This window comes from Panthera pardus, unplaced genomic scaffold (genome assembly GCF_024362965.1).
Source record: "Panthera pardus isolate Hobbes unplaced genomic scaffold, ASM2436296v1 HiC_scaffold_22, whole genome shotgun sequence".
NCBI lineage: Eukaryota > Metazoa > Chordata > Mammalia > Carnivora > Felidae > Panthera > Panthera pardus.
Genome location: NW_026526788.1, coordinates 28,983,551 through 29,005,501, shown reverse-complemented (window position 1 = coordinate 29,005,501; position 21,951 = coordinate 28,983,551). Strand labels below are relative to the sequence as shown.

Genomic DNA, 21,951 nt, shown 5'->3' with positions numbered 1-21,951 from the left:
CTTTCCAAGTTTTTTATAATGAGGATACTTTTTACAATTGGAAAAAAAGCACTATTTTAAAAGGCTTGTGATTCATTGGCAGACTATAAGCAACATATATGCCCCTTGGACATGTCATGTACTTCATTAAAAATATAACCTAAGCTAGTTTGGCTACTCTAACAAAGAATATGATTATGTTCTTAAGTATACGTACAGTATAAACATCAATACAAAATTTGAAAATAAAATATTCTATTTATCCAGTATTTGAAAACAAATTCAATTTAGAGACTTAAAAATACTAGGGGATCACCTATCTTTAGGTGTATTAGAGAAATTGTTGACTTTGTACCTGGGAATTAATTATTGGTTGCTTCTGTACACCAAGTAAAACATTAACTTCCTGATTTTTTGCAACAACAAGAAATAAAGCAGGCTACTGGCAATTTGGAGAGCAAGGAAAATGAAGCTCCCTATTTTCACAGTAGATGCATTTACAGCAAAAGCATTTCACGGGAATCCTGCTGCTGTTTGTCTTCTGGAAAATGTAAGTACTTGGTTTTGAAGTGCGGTGCTTAAAATTCTAGATTCCCGTAGAACCAAATATTTCTTAAAAACAACAACAACAATCAGACCCACCTGTTTGTCTTTGGTTTGTGTTCTTTGTCAAATGATATCAGCGATGTTTATGTCTGCAAGTTGATTTTGACCAAATCATATGATGAGAATGCTTACACCCAGATGCTTTAAGTCTAGAAAAATAAAGACTTACGTAAGGAAGAACTAGAACCTATTAAGAAAAAAAAAAAGATATAGAGCTCATTTTTAGCCATCAGGTTTTCATTTAGTGAGCACCAAATGTGAAAGCGAATGAAATTAGATGAGTTTTATGTGACCAGACATGGATGATATTGTATTTAACATAAAAGATTTTAGCTGGATATCTTTAACCTTAGCTATAGTTCAGACAATTAGAAATTCTTTTCAGGACCAAGTAAATGAAACATTTTGCAAAGAATTAAGTAATTAAGTGGTAATTAAGCTCTAATGTAGGGAGAACTTTTTTCTTGAAAGTCTCGTTTAAAAAAAAAGTTTATTCATTTTTGGTAATCATTTTTGAGAGAGAGTGGGTGGAGGGGCAGAAAGAGGGGGCGGGGGACTGAGGATCCAAAGCAGGCTCTGCCCTGAGAGCAGAGAGCCCCATACAGGGCTCAAACCCATGAACTGGGAGATCATGACCTGAGTCAAAGTTGGATGCTTAACCGACTGAGCCACCCAGGTGCCCCCTAAAAGTCTTATTTTAAAAATGGCTTTTGGTTAGGATGAGTATTAACAGAATAGTTAAATATTCACTGACCTTCAGTGCTTTGTGTTGGTACCTGGGTATTAGGAAACAAGCCAAGGAGCCCTTCCACTCAGAGCAGTTAGTGCAAGAGCAGATTGCCTGAGAATTACTTCGAAAACACAGTAAGCATTTGATGATCTTAAATAAGTTTTACTAAGCTGGGCCAAGTGTGTGTTGGAGACTTTAAGTGCAATGAATGTCAAATTGTATATTAAAATCACCCAAGGAGCTTTAAAATTCCTATGCTCAAGTGCATCCCAGAATCTCTAGGGGTGGAACCCAGGCAGCACTGTTTTTTAAAGTTTCCCCAAGTGATTCTATTGTGCTCTCAAGATGAAGAATGGCTGGGGTTTTACTGAGATGGGTGAATGCTGTTGATTGAGTTCTTGGTACACTTGGTACACTTTCTCCCTCAAGCAGAGCAGCAAAATGGTGATGAAAAGTCCTCATCTTGTCCTTAAGGATACATTCATTATGCAACCTTGCAGCTGGCATCTTCCAACCATAAAATGCAGGAAGTAATTAAGTTAATAGGCTTTACCAAGTAACACAAGAGCTTGGGAGGATTATTGAGAGAATGATTAACAACCAGATTCTAAATCGTGAACTTTCTTTAGAAATAATCTGGCAAACAGCTTCATGTCAAGGAATTGTGGAAATGAATGAAATTGCTTAAGAGACTTAGTGTATTTGTCGCATGTCCTCATGTAATCTCCTCGAAGAGTTCTGAAAATAGTTTCTAGTGATTTATATACTCAATTTTCACCAAATGACAAGAATTAGCAATATTCTTCAATTTATTCCTTTTACTTCCAGTACATGCACTACACACCGGAGCCTTTTTCTCGCTCTTCAATTATATTTTACATGTTTTTTATATATTTGGAAAAACCAGGACATAAAAATTTAAGCAGAGAACTTAGCATAGTTCAAAGCAATATGCTTCAGTAAGAATGGAAGAAAGAAAAAGAAAATGAGGAAGCCCACGATTCAGGGATGCTCTCCCAATTCATTTCCGGGCTTTGGACCTGTGGGACCAGGCTAATTTGGTGGCCTGCCAGAGACAACTGAATAGATATCTAAAGAATAGTTTGCTAGTTTCCTATTCTGTGGTCTGGGGAATCCTGTTCTCCTAGAGGCTAACTTGGCACTTTTCTCAATTCATAAGCAATAAAAATTAGAGTGGAAGTATAAACTGTGGTTTATGCCCTTGGATTCTTTTACCCATGGTTGGACACAGTGGATACCTGAAACACCTAGAGAGAACACAAATAAACTTAGGAAAATATCAGAGACAAATAACTGTTAAACCTTGTAATGTTTCCCATAATTTGGTCAGTGTTTAGCCTGTCATTACTGTATTCTACAAATATTTGTCCATATCTGCCACGAGCCAGGCTTTGGGGTAGGGACAGGAGGTACAAAGTTGAGTAAGTTTGTCTGCCTTTGAGGTGCTCAAAGTCTAGTGGGAAAAACAGACATGTAAACCTGATCATTATTCAATAGTTACCACAAAGGCTAAAAGATCTACAAGAGGGACTCAGAGAACAGAACAATGTTGGATTTTTCAGATGGGAAACTACTTCAGATTTTAAGTGAAGGGCTTCAAAGGGATGTTCTTTTTTGTTTTGTTTTGTTTAAAATTATTTAAAAATTTGACCGAGATGAGACTAATCGCAAAAAACTTGGTGGGCAGACTAAAGACAAAGTAATTGCTCTTTGAGCTGTTTCAATACTTGATAAAAGACTTCTGGAAGGAAAGCAAAAAAAAAAAAAATTCTGGCTAACAACATTCCAAGAGCTTCTAGAATATTGTAAAGTTTCTTTTGTTTTCCTTTCTAGACAAGTCCATTTAAAGAATTTTCACGCGAGTAACTTTTAATGCTGTACATTAGCTGAAAATAAAAACTGATTAAGGGCTAAATGGAATATGGAACAGATAATTGAAAAAAATATTGAAAACCTTAAAAACTTGATGGTGTCCTCAAATGCTGGACAATCAATTTGACAATAAAGATCATGTACAGGTATAAAAATGTATAGAAACAATATTTTAAAAAATGAAACAGATATTTTACTTTGATAGCTGTGTAACAACTACAGGAATTCATGACCAAAAACTTGAATGGGTCAGAGGGCTATGGTAGTGATAAGGGGTGATATGCTGTTTATTCTTTTGTAAAACAGTGTTAATTAATGAAAATAACATATCAATAGGGGTAGGGAGCCTGTAATTATTCTCCTTCGTATTCTAACAAAGCCTCAAGTTGTTTTGTTGTTGTTGTTGTTGTTGTTGTTGTAGTACGTAGGTGTTGTTTGTGGGTGTATGTTTAGGGTGGGGTTTCTCAACAGTGGCAGAACTGGGTAGTTCTTTGTAGGGTGAGGTTGTCATCTGCAGTGTTGGCCGTATCCTTGGCTTCTACCCACTAGATGATAGCAGTCTTCCCTTTTCCCTATCATGACAATAAAAAATTGCCCCCAGTTGAAAACCACTGTTTCAGAGGATCTTTTAAACAGTCTTTAATATTTGTTTTGTTTGTTTTAAAAGTTTTTATTTATTTTTTTTAGTATTCTCTATACCCAACATGGGGTTTGAACTCATGACCCCGAGATCAAGAGTCGCACATTCTTCCATTTGAGCCAGGCACCCCTAAACAGTGGTTTATTCTTGAGTTTTCCTGTTAAAATTATCTATAAAAACAGCTTTGTTGCGTGCCTAGAATATACATTTATTCCAATTCAGCTGGCATCTCCTGGCCACGTACCATGTGCTGGACACTATGCCACAATCAATATAATATTCACATATATACATATGTGTGTGTGTGTATTCTTTTAAACACTAACCCAAACATTTCCAGGGACAGTAAGGAGGATTGGCTTTGCACTTTTAAAGAGGAATGCTTCATTTTAGTTCCTAAACAACTCGCTGTTCCAGTTTTCCTGGTTAAATTTAGGGGGTAATGAAGGCTTCTTTACAGCTTGGTGTGTTATGTATTTAAGGAAAAACAAGTATACAGCACTACTGTGTTCAGTTCAGTTTGTGCTTTAACTCATGTGGGGAAGCTTATGACGCAGTGGCCATTTCCAAACCTGGTGCCCTTCCTTAGAGGATCACTGGCTCTGTGTGCCTCTACCGGGTCAGAGGCTCCTGGGGTTTCTCAGGAATTCCAAAGTCATATCTCACTTTTATGGCCAGAAAAGGGATGAAGAGTGCAGAGAAGATTTTTCTAGGCCATTGAAGGGTTTTCTCTTGCCCAGTATTTGAGGGAAGAGAGAAATGCAAGGGAGGAGACGCTGATGTGGGAATTTCTACATCACTCTCTTCTAGCACATAACCCTCAGCTTTGGAAGCAATGACTTCAGGCAGGTTCAGCCAGATACTGTGCTAAATTGCTTTTTATATGTTATCTCATTTTATCCTTACATCTACTCTAAGAGTAGGTCTTATTATCCCATTTTACAAATTTGAAGACAGAGGCAGAGGAAGGTTAAGTAATTACCTAAGTGGCTGACTTCAGGATCCCCACCCCAGGTCTGCCTGACTGCACGGCCCATGCTTTTAACCCATCATACTCATCACCACAGTAGACATGTTCTCCCACGGCATCCCTTACTTCCCAGTTGGTAGCATGCATCACTCTTGAAATTCATTTAATGCCTGTCTTCCTCACTAGACTGCACATTCTATGAAATCTTAACCTATTCTAACTTGTTCTATTACACATGGCCTAGCACATGTCAGGCACTAAATAGCTATTGAGTGAAAGTAAATCTATTAATTAATTAAATTATGGCAAAAATCTCTAAGAGTTCTAGCTAACAACTACTGATCTTTTATTCTCATTGGTGAGGTGGGGGGGGCGGGGTATGCAAGGTGAGTATGAGCTTTGGGTTCTATGATGGAGCTGGAGAGACTAGGCACCCGTAAGAACCATCAGGAACAACCAAAGATGGCCTACAGTTTGAGTGCTGCATTGTGTGGACATAACTTCAAAATATGAAATACAAGTGCCTCATAAGGAACCTCCTGTTTCTTCCTGGATGATTTACAACTTTCCATATCCAAGTGTGTTTCCTTTGTTGGGATCCATCTACAGCAGAGGGACAAATGAACTGGGAACGATAGCAGGACTATCATGTTTTGACTGTCATGTTTCTAAGCTGCCACAAGATGGGAGTATTTTAAAACTTTGCTCTGATTTTCTGATCATTAATGTTTGTGGGCCAAATGGTGAGGATACCTTAGTGTCCCAATGCAGTACACTGGAACTCAGAAAAACAACCATGCCTCTGTTTTTGCTGTTGGAAATTTGACTCATGAGATTGCCAAAGGGAAATGGATATTAGAGGAAGAGAATTAACAGTTGTTGGTGTGTAACCTTGATGTGCTGCATTTGAAAATAAACAACTTTAGGGTAAAATGAAAAAAATTATTGGAACAAAAATTCAGTTTTTTGAATGAATGCAGTCTCTTCTAAAGCTCTCAAAGTTGAAACAACATTAGCCCTCTCACGATTCACCATTACCTTGACCTTTTGTTCCAGTGTAGAAATTCAGCTGCCTGAATTTGAGAGCTGCTACTATCAAACTTTCTACAGTCTCTGGTCCTGCAGACAAATAACAAGTGCATTTTAAGTGTCCTGGGACAGAAATTAGAGCCACAGAAATTCAAATTGCAATTGGTGCAATACATCGAGGTAGAGAGGACTAAAGAGCTGACAGTCATGAAGTATGTGTTCTAGCTGATGTGCAAACAAGCCCATTTGCAAAGAAATCTATTACCAATAGATGGTGAGCTTGGCTACAATGTGGGATGCTTTAATGAATTTTGAGACTCTTGTTGTAAAGGTAGAGGGAAGAAGTAGACAAAGAAAGGAAGGATGAGCATAAGGAGTTTGGCCAGATCAGATAGAGGAAGGATTGGCAGGCACCACAGGTTCCTGCAGCCGCAGAGGCAAATCTGGAAAGACCAGCACAGTCTTTTCTTTATTACGCCTTCAATCACCACTGAGGTCTGTACTAGGGAATTAGTTGGCTCCCAGTTTCTCGAGGGTGTTGTATGCACAGACATGTGGGCCAGTTTCCACACAGAACATTCAGTGGACTGCAAGAAGTGCTCCTTTTTAAAAAAAAATTTTTTTAATGTTTACTTATTTTGAGAGAGAGAGTGCAAGTAGGGGAGGGGCGGGGGGGGGGGCACAGAATCCGAAGCAGGCTCCAGGCTCTGAGGTGTCAGCAGAGCCTGAGAGGGCTCAAACCCATGAACCGTGAGATCATGACCTGAGCTGAAGTCAGATGCTTAACCTGCTGAACCACCCAGGTGCCCCTGCGAGGAGTGCTTCTTAACATTGTTACCTTATTGGCTGGGATGCCCAGCAGACTCACCCCGCCCCCACTCAGGTGGGACTACTTACTCTCTGGGCCCACAGGTGTGACAGGTGTTCATGCCATTTCATTACTACCATCCTAATTCTCCTTGCCTCGGCTCACGGAATCCTAGAGTGTCAAGGAGTTAACAAGAACAGAAGTGAGGTCAAGTGAGTTGCCCAAGAAACATCCCCAGTATAAAGCTCTTTGCACAAACTTTCCTGTCCAACTCACCAAAATTTGTCCTTTTCCTAAGTCTACCTCATAGCTTCATCTTTAAAGTCCTAGAGTATTGGGGTACCTGGGTGGCTCAATCACTTAAGCGTCTGACTTCAGCTCAGGTCATGATCTCACTGTTTGTGAGTTTGATCCCCACATCCAGCTGTGTGCCTGGAGCCTGCTTCAGATTCTGTGTCTCCCTCTCTCTCTGCCTCTTCCCAGCTCATGGTCTGTCTCTCAAAAATGAACAAACATTTAAAAAAAATTTTAAAAAAGTCCTAGAGTATTTATTGTCAAAATCTATGTGTCTCAATTATATACTCTCTGGTGTTGCTCATTGTTGCTGCGTCTGTCTTGATTCCCTGCAAGATGCTAACCCCATTGAACAGGGGTCCATATCTTATACACCAGGGTTTCTCAAACTTTAATGTGCACATGGATCACTTAGAGATCTAGTAAAAAAAAAAAAAAAAAAAAAATGGAGATTCCAGGGGCACCTGGCTGGCTCAGTTGGTAGAGCATGTGACTCTTGATCTCAGGGTCATGAGTTTGAGCCCCATGTTGGGTGTAGAGATTACTTAGAAATGAAAATCTTTTTTTTTAATATTTATTTTTGAGAGAGAGAGCAGGGGAGGGCCAGAGACAGAGGGAGAGAGAGAATCCCAAGCAGGCTCTGTGCTATCAGTGCAGAGCCCAACACAGGGCTCGAACTCACGAACTGGGAGATCATGACCTGAAATGAAATCTAGAGTCAGACACTTACGAACTGAGCCACCCAGGCACCCCCAAAATAAAAATCTTTAAAAATATGAGGACTCTGATTCAGAAGGTCTGGGGTGGGGCCTGAGACTCTGCATTTCTAACAAATTTCTTCAGTAGTGGTGCTGATGCTGCTGGCCTAGCACAGCACTTGGTAATTGACTGATTTCTGCCTTCCCTGAGAAATGTTGCAAGAATCCATCTTATCTGATAGATATTGTTTTTCCTGTTTGCAGTGTGTTAAAGGGATAATAATAGTTTGTCTTTGTTATGGAGAGGAAGAGAAGTGTGGCTGGTTAAAGCATGGGCTTTGAGCCACTCAAAATAAAAGCTAACATTTATCAAGTAATTACTATGTGTTGGGCACTGTGATGAGCACTTTATGTGCATTATTCGATTTAATCTTTTGAAAGGAAAATGTTAACTAAAACACAAAACCATTGTGTTATGTTTGGGTTTTCAGGCAATAAATACCAATTTCTTTTTTTTTTAAGTTTATTTATTTATTTTGAGAAAGAGAAAGAGGGAGACAGAGAGTGAGAGGGGGAAGGGCAGAAAGAGAGAGAGAGAATTCTAAGCAGGCTCCACCCTGTTAGTGCAGAATCTGATGTGGGACTTGAAGTCACGAACCACGAAATCATGACCTGAGCTGAAACCAAGAGCCAGGTGTTTAGCTGACTGAGCCACCCAGGCATCCCATTAAATATCAATTTCTTAAGTAATTTCTCTTTCTATAGGACTACAGAGCATCTATAGGTTTTGAATACGGTGTTCCTTTAAGAATAGCTTAGTAAGTCCACTAGGATTTTTATATTAGCTGATAGTTTAAAAAATAACCACTATTTTGTGCCTTATATGAGTGTGTGGAAAGTGTTTCCAAAGAATGTGCATCAACTAAAAGAGAATGGGTGTTTAATTTACATAAGTCAGATAAGTGAATTATGAATTTATTAGTATAAAGTTGTAAATCTTATTTCTGGGTTTCAGGGGCTCAGGAATAGTACATTTGGCCAAAGCAAAAATACATTTGTCTTGAGACTTCTTTAGAATTTAAATCTAACTAGTGAGCATTTGTTGATTAAAAAGTTGATTTTCATTCTCTAAAGGAAAACGCATATTTCTGACCCATTTTTTTTCTTAAGAGGAATGTGTGTGTGTGTGTGTGTGTGTGTGTGTGTGTGTGTATTTTATGTGTCTCTACAGTAACTCTTTCACTTAAGTACTGTTGTCTATTTTAAAGTTTGTCTATTTATTTTGAGAGAGAGAGCAAGAGAGAGCACACACGAGCTTGATCAGGGGAGGGGCAGAGAGAGAGGGAGAGAGAATCCCAAGCAGCCTCTGTGTTGTCAGCACAGAGTCCAATGCGGTGCTCGATCCCGCAAACCCGAACCATGAGATCATGACCTGAGCTGAAATCAAGAGTTGGACGTTCAACCAACTGAGCCATCCAGGTGCTCCTGTTCTCCTCATTTTTAAAGGTGTGGAAACTGAGGCTCCATGAGATAAGTGACTTCCCCACTCTTGCACTGCTACTAGGACCTGACCCAGGATACAAATTCACATTATTTTTTTAACCATTTTCTGAAAAATTAAAAACTTACAGAAAAGTTTGAGAATGGTACAATGAATATCCATATACCCTTCCTCTAGATTCACTAGTTGTTACCACTTACAAAGTCCACACTCTTAACCACTCTACCATTTATTAGGCATATTATGACCTTAGGATATTACATAACCTCTCTGTATTTGATTTCGTTATATACAAGTAGATAAAAATATCTATACTGAAGGGGTTTTTTTGTTGTTTTTTTTTTTTTATTTTTTAATATATGAAATTTACTGTCAAATTGGTTTCCATACAACACCCAGTGCTCATCCCAAAAGGTGCCCTCCTCAATACCCATCACCCACCCTGCCCTCCCTCCCACCCCCCATCAACCCTCTATACTGAGGGTTTTTAAAATGAAGATAAAGTGGGGTGCCTGGCTGGCTCAGTCAGTACAGCATGTGACTATTGATATCAGAGTCATGAATTCAAGCTCCAAGTTGGGCATAGAGGTCACATAAAAAACAAAATAAAAAGGAGGATGAAGTGAATAATGTATTCTTTCAGCAAATGTTTAGTGAGCTCCTACCATTCTGGGATGAATACAGAACATTGTTCTAAGCCAGGACAAAGCAAGGTAGCACATTGTATGCCCTCATAATATCCCTTCATAATGTCCCCTCAGATGGTGGGAGACAGACAGCGAAGGGATACACTGGGTAAATTCAGGTGGCCTAAGCACTGGGAGGAGACAAAGCCTTTAGACACAGTGGTCTGGAAGGCTTCCTGAAGGAGGTGAGCTCTGGCCTGAGGCCTGACTTATAAAAGGAAATGCATGTATAAATGGGGGCAGAATGGGCCAGCCTACCCAGAGTGCATGCTGAACATCTTTTTATTCAACAAGAAAGGAAGATTGTGAAGTTTCTCTTTGTGGAGATTATTTAGAAGAGAGTATAGGCTCTCAGACAGATTAGATAATAGTCTGATGAAAGATAGGCCAGGCCAGTAGGTTTTCCAGAGTCTGTTCCAGCTCCGAGCATCTACAACCTATGAAGGGTGCTACAAGCATAGATTTCTGAGAAACAACCTTTGTAAAAGTATCTGGACTTCCTTGGCAATTATTTCCTGTGAAGCATGTAACTTCTAATATTAAAAAGCTATATTATTAACTAATGGCAGTTGCTGTCCAAGGAAGTCTGATTTGTTTTTCTGGAATCTCAATAAACTTTTGTTTCTAATTTAGAAATTGGATGAAGACATGCATCAAAAAATTGCAAGAGAAATGAACCTCTCTGAAACTGCTTTTATCCGAAAACTGCACCCAACTGATAACTTTACACAAAGTAAATATGCTTTTTTTTTTTAAAGCCATTCTTGAATGATACCAGAAGCTGCTTTTCCAGTGGGGAATGATATTTAAGAGAGATGCCTATTTACTATTTGCATGCAGATAGGAGAAGAGCAGGGGGAGATTCTGATTTAGTTTTCAGTTCATCTCGGGGAGCAGGTGTTGGGTGATTTGAACATTTCAGCTCCAGATCAGCACTGGGGAGCCTGATGATGCTGGCCTCCTTCATTCCTCCTTTCAGCTATTAATCATGCTAGGGAAATATCTAGAAAAGAGTAAGAAAATAAAAAATTTGTGACCCACTTGTATAGGAATGATCTCATTTCTCTTTGGTTTTTCTTCCTCTGAAGGTTCCTGCTTTGGATTAAGGTGGTTTACGCCAGCGACTGAGGTTCCTCTCTGTGGCCATGCTACCCTGGCTTCCGCAGCTGTGCTGTTTTACAAAATAAGTAATGTGATTTTCTTTTATGAACCCATCATTTAGCAAATAGCCAATATTTAAAAAAATTCTCAAAGATACTGGTATAAAGACATCACAGAATCTATTTCATGCAATCCGGTACACCAAAACAAAAACAGCCCCCGAGACTTTGGCCTTCCTGAATATGTGCCAGGCATGTTGGAAAGCCATGGTCAGTGTTCTCTAGAATGCCATTTTATTTTGAAGAGGAGTTCTCTGGTCTCTGACCAACACAGCGGGTGAGCTTGTGAGACACAACAGGCATCTCACATGATGTGATATCTGGGAACCATAAGGCACTTTTTGCTCTGAATATGTCCCCACCCACATTGAAATTCATTTTGCAAGAGCAGCAGCTGCTGCTGCTGCTTCTTTCTTCTTCTTTTTTTTCTTCCTTCCTTTCTTTTCTTTCTTTCTTTCTTTCTTTCTTTTCTTTCTTTCTTTCCTTTTTCTTTCTCCTCCTCCTCCTCCTCCTTCTTCTGTAAACTGTACACCCAATGTGGGGCTTGAACTCAGGACCCCGAGATCAAGAGTCATATACTCTACAGACTGTGCCAGCCAAACGCCCATCACAAGAGATTCTTTACTCTGAAGATTCATGAGCCCTGACTATACACATTTACCTTATGAAGAGATGATGCAGGACCTCAATCCTACCAGTTTTCATCCTAGCTACATTTAGTGTAATAAAGGTCAGGGCTTTGTGGGAATGGGGTAGGGGAGAGATGCCTAGAAATGCCCTAAAAGTGGAGATGGAAGTAGCCATGAATAGGTGTAGACAACAAACAGGAAGTTAAACAAGGAAATACACAGGACGATATGACAGAGGGTAACTGTAGTGAGTGCAGAGTTGGAAAAGGAGGTTCTCTGGGGAGTTACTTAGATGGAGGTGGTAGGGAAGGTGTTACAGGGCGAGTTTCCCCAGGAAGTGGACTCTGAGACACACTGCATGCCGGAAGAACTGCAGGCAGTATTCTTGGGATCAATGTTTGTAGGGGAGTAAAGAAAGTGGAATACAAGAGCGAGAAGGTGAACTGCAAAGTGGTAGCAACAAAGAAAGGCCTAGGCCAAATCCACAGGGAGGTCTAAAGCTGCCAAGGTTCTTTAAGTAGTATAGTTCTAAATAGAAGCAAAAGTTTAGGCCTTTGTACCTTCCATTGACCAGCCTCCAATGCCCAGAAAAGCAGCATGACCTTGGGTAAAATAGCTCTACTCACCCAAGGGCAATTCACAGAGTGGGACTCAGCTGAGAGCTGTTGGTCACCAACACCTTCCACAACCCGGTTGGGGTTGGGTGAAGGGGGAGAAAATCAAGCCTTCAGGCTGTACCTGAGAGCAGATGCCTCCTTAAATTTGTTCCTCTGTATTTCCTTGCCTCACCTAGTCCTTGCCTTGAGAGGGGAAGGTTGAGTGAGATTTTGGACAACAGCATGCACTAGAGAAGGGACCTTCAGGCTGAAGAATATGAAGCCATCTGTACAAAGAGCTAGACTGTGAGAAGGAGTCAGAGGTAGCAGCAAATGCAAAGCCCTTGAGATGCAGCCTGTATACTAGGAGTGGCTGGAGCTTCTTGGGGGTGACTGGCAGGAGATAACATTGAGAGTCAGGTCAAGGCTCCTCTACAATGTAATCCATTATATGTCTTAAAAAGACAATTTTGGTTTCTGTGGATAGGGGACAAGAACCCTTTTCCTGAAGGCAGGAAAGTATCCTGAAATATTGTTTAGGAACTCAGTCTTGAAAAGTAGATTTTACTGAAGTTGGATTGAGTGTCTTTTGAAACCCCACATTGGTTGAAGTGAGGCAGAGACTTGGAATAATAACCTTCAGATCCCCCATAGGGTGGTCTTAAGGTTATATAAGTTATGAAAAGGTGCTTTGTAAATAATAATGTATTCCACCAATTATAATAAGAAAAATTAAACTTTGGGTTTTAGAGTATAAATTTTATAGTCAGTGAAAGTTAATTGACAATGCCAAATTTCCTTACCTTTTAGATATGGTTAAGTTTCACAGAAATATTAAGGGGGAGGAAAGAATTAGGTCATAAATCTTTGTTTTCACTAAAAATGTTACCCACAATGAGGTCAGATAAGTGGCCCAAGTTGTATCAGTAACATGAAGGCTCAATCTTCAAATGATAATTTTATGTATAGCTTGGTTTATTTAGGGTAAGCTTGATTTGTTCCTTTAGACTGTTGTTCATAATTTGTATATTCTATTTGTCATCCCTTTGGCATATCTTAGACTAGTATTATTTGTAACTCTATAGTGTATATTTAAAAATCTGCATTAGAAAACACTATTGCATCCCTATGAGGTAGGTTTAATTTTTACCCCATTTTATTGATGAGGAAATGGAGGCTTAAGGAGGTTAAATAGTTTGCTCAAAGGCAGAGTTAGTAAGCTAAAAGAAGCTGGCATTTGAAGCCTTGCAGTATGATGTCAAGTCCAATCAGTTATATTCTCGGTTCTCAAGTGAGAGTCCAGGGATGCCTTTCTCTACTCTGGACCACAGTAAGGCAAACTTGGACCCCTCCTTATGGGAAAAGGCAGCACTGCCACAGAATCTAGGGAAACACAATAGTGATCAAAACAGATATGTAAGTATATAACAAAGTTTATTTTCCTATTTCTTGATTTTCTCTCAAAATTCCTGTATAATTGACAAAAGTAAGACTCTTTTTTTTGGCCAGAAAATGTGAATAGCACTCTAACCTTTGTCACTCTGAGTGGGGAACTAACGGCCAGAAGAGCACAGGATGGTATCATCCTGGATCTGCCTCTTTATCCAACTCACCCCCAGGTAAGCTCTAATTATTGCCATGAACTGTATACAACTGACAGCTTGCCTGTTTTACAACGGTCTTGTCTCTTCTCCTCATCTAGGACTTCCATGAAGTGGATGACTTGATAAAGGTTGGTGAAAGGAATTAAACTTAAGCTCATGTGATCTGGTCATTTGAACATCTGGTCTGATCTGTTGTTTGAACACAAAGGATCAGTAGCCTTTGACCCCCAAAGATAGGCCTTCTATCAGTGTAAATGTTCCAGTCTAAGCTCGGATGAAGAGTGCGCAGTGCATTTGAGGTGTGGATTTTAATACTGAATGTTATTTGGTGAGAAGGTTGAGCAATTTTCCCTGACCCTTCATTGTCAGTATTAGCTTCCATGAAGGTAAGGGGAGGACAGACTGCTGTGTGGTGGCTGAGAGAAAGAAGAATGGAAGCTGCCTGGCAGGGCGATCCTAATTTCTGTGGTGGAGAATGAGGCTGAGGTCAGGGAGCTGTGCTTTGATGGAGGAGGGCAGGAAAGTCTGGCTAAGTTGAGACAGAAGGCAAGATTCAGAGTCTGCCTTCCTCTGGAGGTCTATATAGGGGTGGGTCTTAATAACAAGAATAACAATAATGATAATAAACATTTTGGAGAGTCTCCCTGTGCAGTACCAGGTGCTAATAAGCATTTCACATGCAATATCTCCTGTAATTCTCACTGTTCCCCAGTGAAGTATGCACTATGGTCATCCTGTGGAGATGCCAGAGGGGCAGAGCAGCTCTGGATGACCAGGTACTTAGTTTGTAGAGAAGGAAGGGACTGGTCAAGACCAGGACAAGGGCTGCAGCGACAAAAAAAAAAAATTCTGTAAAATGGCCTTTGTGGGTGCCACTGGGGTGTTTCTCATTGACTTTTCAACTAAAGCATTTATAATCTGTTTAGTGTCTTATATTGTCTATTGTTTTCAAAGAGTAGCAGTAAGGATTATAGATTCTGATTTTACACTCAGCCCCACCTGTGGCTCAGGTTTTGGAAGACAAGCCAAATTCATAAATGAACTACTTTAAGCATGTTGTCAAGAAAGTGGAAAATATTCACAGCATAGACCTTGGTCATGGTAGAAAGAACTTAACCTGGTATCTTTATGCCTGAGGCTCAGCATTTGTAAAATGGGCACGATAAAGAGTTAGTTATAGCGAGTATTGTCATTTTATGTTCCTAGAAACTAACAATAAGATTCTCAGCTGAGAATTAGACTTTCAAATTGACATAAGAATTCATGCAGAGGAGGGTTGAATAATCCTTCTGAGAAACTGAAAGTCCCCAAGAGCAGATGGGATCTGGCTGCCAGAGTTTCCATTTCTAGAGGGACGGACATTATTCAGCTGTGGAAACAGGGGCAGACAGTTGAGGCATCACCCAAAGTGGATGGAGTCTTGGTTTTGGGACCTGGAACATCTCAGCCCCTAGAGAAGATTAGAGAACCTGAAGCGACCTAATGATGGTCAGATCACTACTGTGTAATTCTCATCTGCTCTGCCTACAGCCAGTGGTGGTGCCAAAGGGTGACTTGGAGAGGCTTTTCCCCCCTTATAATCTCAGCACTCCAAATCAACAACCAATCACACAAATAATGTTCTAGGATATGAGCAAGATTGTGTGCAGTCTTAGGTAGAGCGTGAATGAAAGTATCTTTAGTAAATGTTGCTATGTTACTGATCCACAGCACACAGTCTGAGTGAAAACAGTGCTTGCCAAACAGAGTAGTGTTAAGATGAGTGGTCTAGTCCCCACTTTTATTCAAACTGCTGGCCCTGAGTCCTTGCCATATAGAATCTCCTGTTTGCTGATGCTGGGACTCCATGTATATTCTTTCTTTTTTTCTTCTTTTTTAAAAAAAGTTTTTTTTTTTAACATTTTATTTTTTTGAGAGACCGAGAGAGACAGACTGCAAGCAGGGGAGAGGTAGAGAGAGAGGGAGACACAGAATCTGAAGCAGACCCCAGGCTTGGAGCTGTCAGCACAGAGCCTGATGCGGGGCTTGAACCCACAAACGTGAGATCATGACCTGAGCTGAAGTCGGACACTCAACCAACTGAGCCACCCAGGGCGACCACATATATATTTCATTTAATCTTCACAACAATGTTAAGAGATGGGCCTGAGGCCCCCATTTCTACAGACAGTAGACAGATTCAGAGCTTTGACTCCAGGGCCCCTCAGATCTGGGTCAAGGTGTGTGAGTGTGTGTGTGTGTGTGTGTGTGTGTGTGTGTGTGTGTGTCCGTCCCTGTCCCTGGGCCTCTCTAAGTCTTCCTCTTTATTTGCGAGGAAAATGCACACTTGAAAGAGTAGAGTGTGGAGGCACATAGTAATACTTGTGAACAATGCCTATCTTTGGCTCTCAGAGGGTAAGCTCAACCCCCTTAAAGGTCTCTGGTCTCCAGGAAACTAGCCTTCCTTGGGCAACACCTTGAGAGCTGAAACTGAACTAAAACTCTTAGGATTGGAGATGTTGGCTATGCCTGGCACACAGGAGATGCTCATGAGAGGTTTTTCCCCATACAGAAGATCAATGATTTGACCCAGGAGGCACTCCTGAGGAGTTTTTGGTCTGTCTCCACAGACTGCCATAGGTGATACACTGGTCCAGGACATCCGCTATTCTCCAGATACCCGAAAGCTCCTTGTCCGGCTCAGTGATACTTACAAGAGGTAAACAAGATTTTTGGCTTTGTCAGCACTTTGGGGAGGGCTGAGAACCCATATTTATAGCTCTGGTTTTGTTTGACTGTGCTATGTCCAGTCAAACCATCATTTATGTAGTCAGAGTTTTGTTCCCAGGTAGCAAGATATTCAACTTGCTTTCCTCCCTGACTGCTGAGCTGTTTGCTCAAGCTGCACCCTATCTTGCTTTAGAGAGTCTGTGTAGTGGTCTGTGGGATGGGTTTGTCCTAATGGGTCCTATTTATGAACAAGGTCATTTTTGGAGAACCTGAAGGTGAACACACAGAATCTTCTGCAAGTGGAAAACACAGGAAAGGTGAAAGGACTCATTCTCACCCTTAAAGGAGAGCCTGGAGGGCAGAGCCAAGCATTTGACTTTTACTCCAGATATTTTGCACCGTGGGTTGGTGTGGCTGAAGACCCTGTAACAGGTACTTTTTGACTGGGTCCTGGGGATGGTTCAACAATGAAGGAGGAGGATAACAAATAGCTGTTTAAGTGCCCTTCACATGACTTTTCAGGTTGCTTGGGTTTTGAGTTGTTTCTGTTTCCTTATCTCCCCTGCCCCCATTCCTTCACTGAAGTTTCATGTGACAACTACAGAATTAAGCAGGCAGTATAGCAGCCTTATGTCAGACAGTCTGAGTTTACATCCTACTTTCCTAGCTGTTGACCTGGAGCAAATGACTTAACTTTTAAAAATTTCTGTTCCCTCCTCTATAAAATATGAGTATTACCTCATAGGGTTATATAAAGATAATGCATGGTAAGTGCTTAGCACAGTACCTGTCACATAAGTGCCCAATAACTATTAGCTATTTTAATAGTAACGATAAAACTGGCTCCCTGAACCAACACTTCCAGATCTGCCATTTGCAAAATTCAGGGGCTGATGTCCACTACAGTCCCAAAGCCTTTTGTTTCTTTTTCAATGACCAGCCTGCATGATCGCTGACATCTAGATAAGATTTGGTTTTTGAAGGATAAACTCCTGGGTTGTAGGTGGGAAATAGGGACAGGAAGAGCTTTCCCAGACCTACCCCCAAAGTGGGTGGGATGGGTTTGGGGACAGGGTTATTCAAGATCTGCCAGCCGGAAGCAGAGGGATGAAATCGAAGATGGGCAAGGATGTGAAGCTTCCTCCTCTCATGCTCTTTGAGAAGAGTGGGCTGAGGAGAAAAAGAAGGGAATGCTTGATGGAGGAGGCTGGTGGATGGGATGGTGGCTGGGGCAGAAGGAGGCTGGGAAGGAACTTTGAGGCTCCTGCTCTGGTCAGAAGGCAGAGGCTGGAATGGTTTCAGGACTTTGACTTAGTTACTCTCTGAGAAAACACGTGAAATTCAAAGCTCAGCAAAGCACTTTTAAGGACTCAGGAGAATGCCCAATGACATCCAAAAAGTACAGCTCAGCGCTCCCCCATGGAAAAGAAGTTTTGACTGCATTTACACCCGCACAGCTGCTTCTAAAAGGTTTTAATTGGTACAGAGGGCAAGTGTTTTCCCCTGTAATAATGCTTTTCTAAAGTGGGAAGGTCTTTGGACATGATGACCAACCATCTCAGCTTGCTTGGGACTGAGGCATTTCTCAGCCTACAGGACCTTTGGTGATAAAACCAGGACAGTCTTGGGCAAACTGGGATGTTTGGTCATCCTAGGTGGATCCCTCATAACATCTGATAAGTTTTCCTAAAGAAAACCCATCCTTTTCTTCCCCCAGAGACTTTTCTGTCAGTTATTACTTTATTATTTTTTAAAGTTTATTTATTTTTGAGAGAGAGAGACAGAGCGCAAGCAGGGGAGGGGCAGAGAGAGAGGGAGACACAGAATCTGAGCTGCCAGCACAGAGCCCAACGTGGGGCTCAAACTCACAAACTGCGAGATCATGATCTGAGCTGAAGTTGGACGCTTAACTGACTGAGCCACCCAGGTGCCCCTGTCAGTTATTACTTTATATTTTTTTCCTTCATTTTAATATCTATTCACTGATATAAAACTAGGGTACAATCCAGTGAAAAAAATGTCTCACTAAAAGAAAGTTCTATTAGTACCAAAAGCCTGAAAAAGTTGGCTTGGTGGAAAATTTAACCTTTTGTCATAGTTCCCACTTTTCTTTGCATGTTCATCCTAGGGGGAAGGAGATATTTTCCTTGAAAGATAGAGAAAGATTTATGTGAAGCCCTTGATCTTCCTACCATGTGCTGACAATGAACTGATAGGACAAAAATTAAAACCTGCAGTTTAATTCAAAAAGATATATGCACTTTGATGTTTATAGCAGCTATTTATAGCAACCCAAGTGTCCATCAATAGGTGAATGGATAAAGAAGATGTGATACATGTGTATGTGATATGTGTGATACACACACACACACACATGAATATTACGCAGCAATAAAAAAGAATGAGATATTTTTCCATTTGCAACAACGTGGATGGACATAGAGGTATTATGCTAAATGAAATAAATCAGGCAGAGAAAGATAAATACCATATGATTTCACTTATATGTGGAATAAGAGACAAAACAAATGAATAAACAAATAAAAGGCAGAATCAAACCTATAAATACAGAGAACAAACTCATGGTTCCCAGCGGGAAGGAGTGGGGGATGGGTGAAATGGGTGAGAGGGAGTAGGATATACAGGTTTCCAGCTATGGAATGAGTAAGTCACAGGAATAAAAGGCAGAGCATAGGGAATATAGTCAATGATATTGTAATAGCATGTGGTGATGGACAGTAGCTACACTTGTGGTGAGTATACCATAACACATAGAGAAATTGAATCACTATCTTGTATACCTGAAACTAATATAACATTTTGTATCAATTATACTCAAATTAAAAAATTATAAAAATAACCCTGCAGTTTAATTCAGCCTTCAGAAAGTGTAAAACATAAGAGATACATCATTTGGAGGAGCTTATCCATAAATTCTGTATCTTCGTTTCTACCTCCATTCATAATTCCACACTCAGCTGTGGCTAAGCCATCTAAGGTTTAGTCAAATTGGATAGTTGTTTGTAATTGCTTATAAATTTACCACAAAGTCACTCCTGTTTTTGTATCATAACTTCACTTCTTTTAAGGGTCTGCCCATGCCGTTCTCAGCAGCTACTGGTCTCAGCAACTGGGGAAGAAAGACATGCATGGTACGGCAGGTTTTTTTTCCAATTTTTAAAACATTTGTGAACTTGAAGCTAGCATTCCTTCTCATATATACTATTTACTTGAAAATGTAATAAAATGTCATGCAAGTTTTTTTCATGAAAAACCCACATGAAAATGAAAGATTTTAAATTCCTTCACCCTGAATCCTCTACTCAGAACATCTTCCACCCCAAACATCTTCCACCTCTGTTCCTCCCAACACATAGACACACTTCTAATACAGTGAGTGTCCAATAAGCATTTGTTGAATAGAATCAACAAGCTGTGTAACTTTGGCCCAATGAGGTTAGTTAGTTGAGAGTGGATGATCACCAAAGTTCCATACTGCCATTGCTAGTCATAGGATTGAATCGAAAAAACTCCTTTTGAATTAAGTCCCCTAATGATTAATATATTGCTTGGGTGTAGAGAAAAATAGATTGCAGCCAAGGGAGGTTACACAGTCGCACTAATCAAAGTAGGAGCCTGACCCTATGGGATGGAGGTCTTACTTAGTGGGAGGGTTAGGCCTTAGTGGGAGGGTTAGGGTCGGGTAACTCTGATTTGGGGATGGCAGCTTGTGGTCTAGTTACTCCCCTACGCACTGAACTCCAGGAAGACTGAGGCTGTGCCTCTTGTTTGCCTGACGTGTGGTTGCTTGATAAGCACAATTAGTGAACAAACTCCCTCTGTCCTCTTTAGGCCCAGGAAGATGAGGCTCTCTCAGGAGGGCCAAGATCACCCCTCTTTATCTCCTTAGACTTCTAGTCCATGCCTCTATCTTATCACATTTCCTTGTTTACTCCTGGATAGAAGCAGGGAGGAAGCTATAGGTGGAGTGTATCTGGGACATTACAGGAAGTGATAGAGGAAATGGCTCAGGAAGAAAAGATGTGGAGCTGTGTGTTTTGTGGATCAGTTGTGTTTGTGATTCCTCAGTGCTCAGGAGAACAGGGCAGGGCAGTACTCTGGACAGATGAAGGAATTTATTTTAAACTGAGCTGGGAAGATTCTAGAGCTTAAAATAAGAGGTCTTTCACTATGTTATGTTAATTAAAAAGGGTGGAAACAAACAATATTAATTTGTGACTTGTATTATGTTTTCTTTAGCCTTTCAGTGTTCCTGCCGAGGAGGAGAACTGGAGATTTCACTGCGTCCTGATGGACGAGTTGACATTAGAGGTGGCACTGCTATTGTTTTAGAGGGCACTCTGACAGCCTAGAGGTGGTTGTGGTTCCATGCTGCTATTTTGAATGACTAAGTATTTTCTGCATAAAAAGAAATGTGAGAGGATGCTTTTACCAAATTCACGCAGAAATTAATCCTCATGTTAGAAATAGAAAAATGAAGACATTTTAATGGAAATTTAATAATGCTTCCTGACTAATTAACTAATGGAGTTTCGGCTCTACCCATATTTGAAATGTAAGTAACCAGTAATGAAGACTAATGTCGTCACCTTTGATTAAGACTACCAATCACAGAATGAGGAACAAATTTATGAGGAGTAAGATCAAACCATTTAAACTTAGGTGTGAGTATCTGATAGAATATTTTGCAGACATTAAAAAGACCTAATAACTATGTGGAAATATAGAAAAATATCTCATGATATAGTGCCAAGAAAGGAAATTACAGCGGACTATAAAATGTTAGCAATGTTATGCTATGTCTATGAATAGTATGAATTTATATGGATGAATATGTGTCATGAAGATAAAAAGGCAAAAGCTGTTCATATGTGTCAGAGGGTAAGATTAGGAGTCATTTTAATGCACCTAAAAAATTACTCCCTTATTGGGACAGACTCATGTTCAATAACTAAAAATCAGGACATAGAATAACCAAAAACCCCAGAAATTTCAAGAAATGTATGTGTACTAGTGTGGTAGTAAAATTAAATACTAAAAGTAATATAATATCTTTATCTTGATATATAGATTTAGAGTGATAACTTAAAAAGGCTTTATTCTCTTATTTTAATAAAATTAGGGTTTTTTTTTTCAACGTTTTTTATTTATTTTTGGGACAGAGAGAGACAGAGCGAGACAGAGCATGAACGGGGGAGGGGCAGAGAGAGAGGGAGACACAGAATCGGAAACAGGCTCCAGGCTCCGAGCCATCAGCCCAGAGCCCGACGCGGGGCTCGAACTCAAGGACCGCGAGATCGTGACCTGGCTGAAGTCGGACGCTTAACCGACTGCGCCACCCAGGCGCCCCATAAAATTAGTTTTAACATGAATTTCAATTCAGTGACATCTATAATAT

The 21,951-nt window shown here is 40.4% G+C and overlaps 1 protein-coding gene across 2 annotated transcripts; it reads left to right on the top strand.

Annotated features, from left to right (window-relative positions):
* Positions 1-402: 402 nt before the first annotated feature.
* On the top strand, positions 403-21,347 carry PBLD (phenazine biosynthesis like protein domain containing). 2 transcript variants are annotated; one of them, XM_019444335.2, is made up of 9 exons: positions 403-529; positions 10,468-10,567; positions 10,923-11,021; positions 13,729-13,838; positions 13,922-13,951; positions 16,433-16,521; positions 16,786-16,964; positions 19,622-19,684; positions 20,793-21,347. In XM_019444335.2, the coding sequence occupies exons 1-9, from the start codon at positions 446-448 to the stop codon at positions 20,903-20,905; spliced, it is 867 nt and encodes a 288-aa protein (XP_019299880.2). In that variant the 5' UTR covers positions 403-445; the 3' UTR covers positions 20,906-21,347. The 2 variants fall into 2 exon arrangements, with proteins under 2 accessions (XP_019299880.2, XP_019299881.2); XM_019444336.2 differs by lacking the exon at positions 19,622-19,684.
* Positions 21,348-21,951: the final 604 nt, after the last annotated feature.

Coding starts and splice junctions, on each gene's coding strand:
- PBLD (XM_019444335.2), top strand. CDS start 446: ATGAAGCTCCCTATTTTCACAGTAGATGCATTTACAGCAAAAGCATTT. Junction 11,022..13,728: donor TGTGCTGTTTTACAAAATAA/GTAATGTGATTT, acceptor TTTTTTGGCCAG/AAAATGTGAATAGCACTCTA. Junction 16,965..19,621: donor GGCTGAAGACCCTGTAACAG/GTACTTTTTGAC, acceptor ACTTCTTTTAAG/GGTCTGCCCATGCCGTTCTC.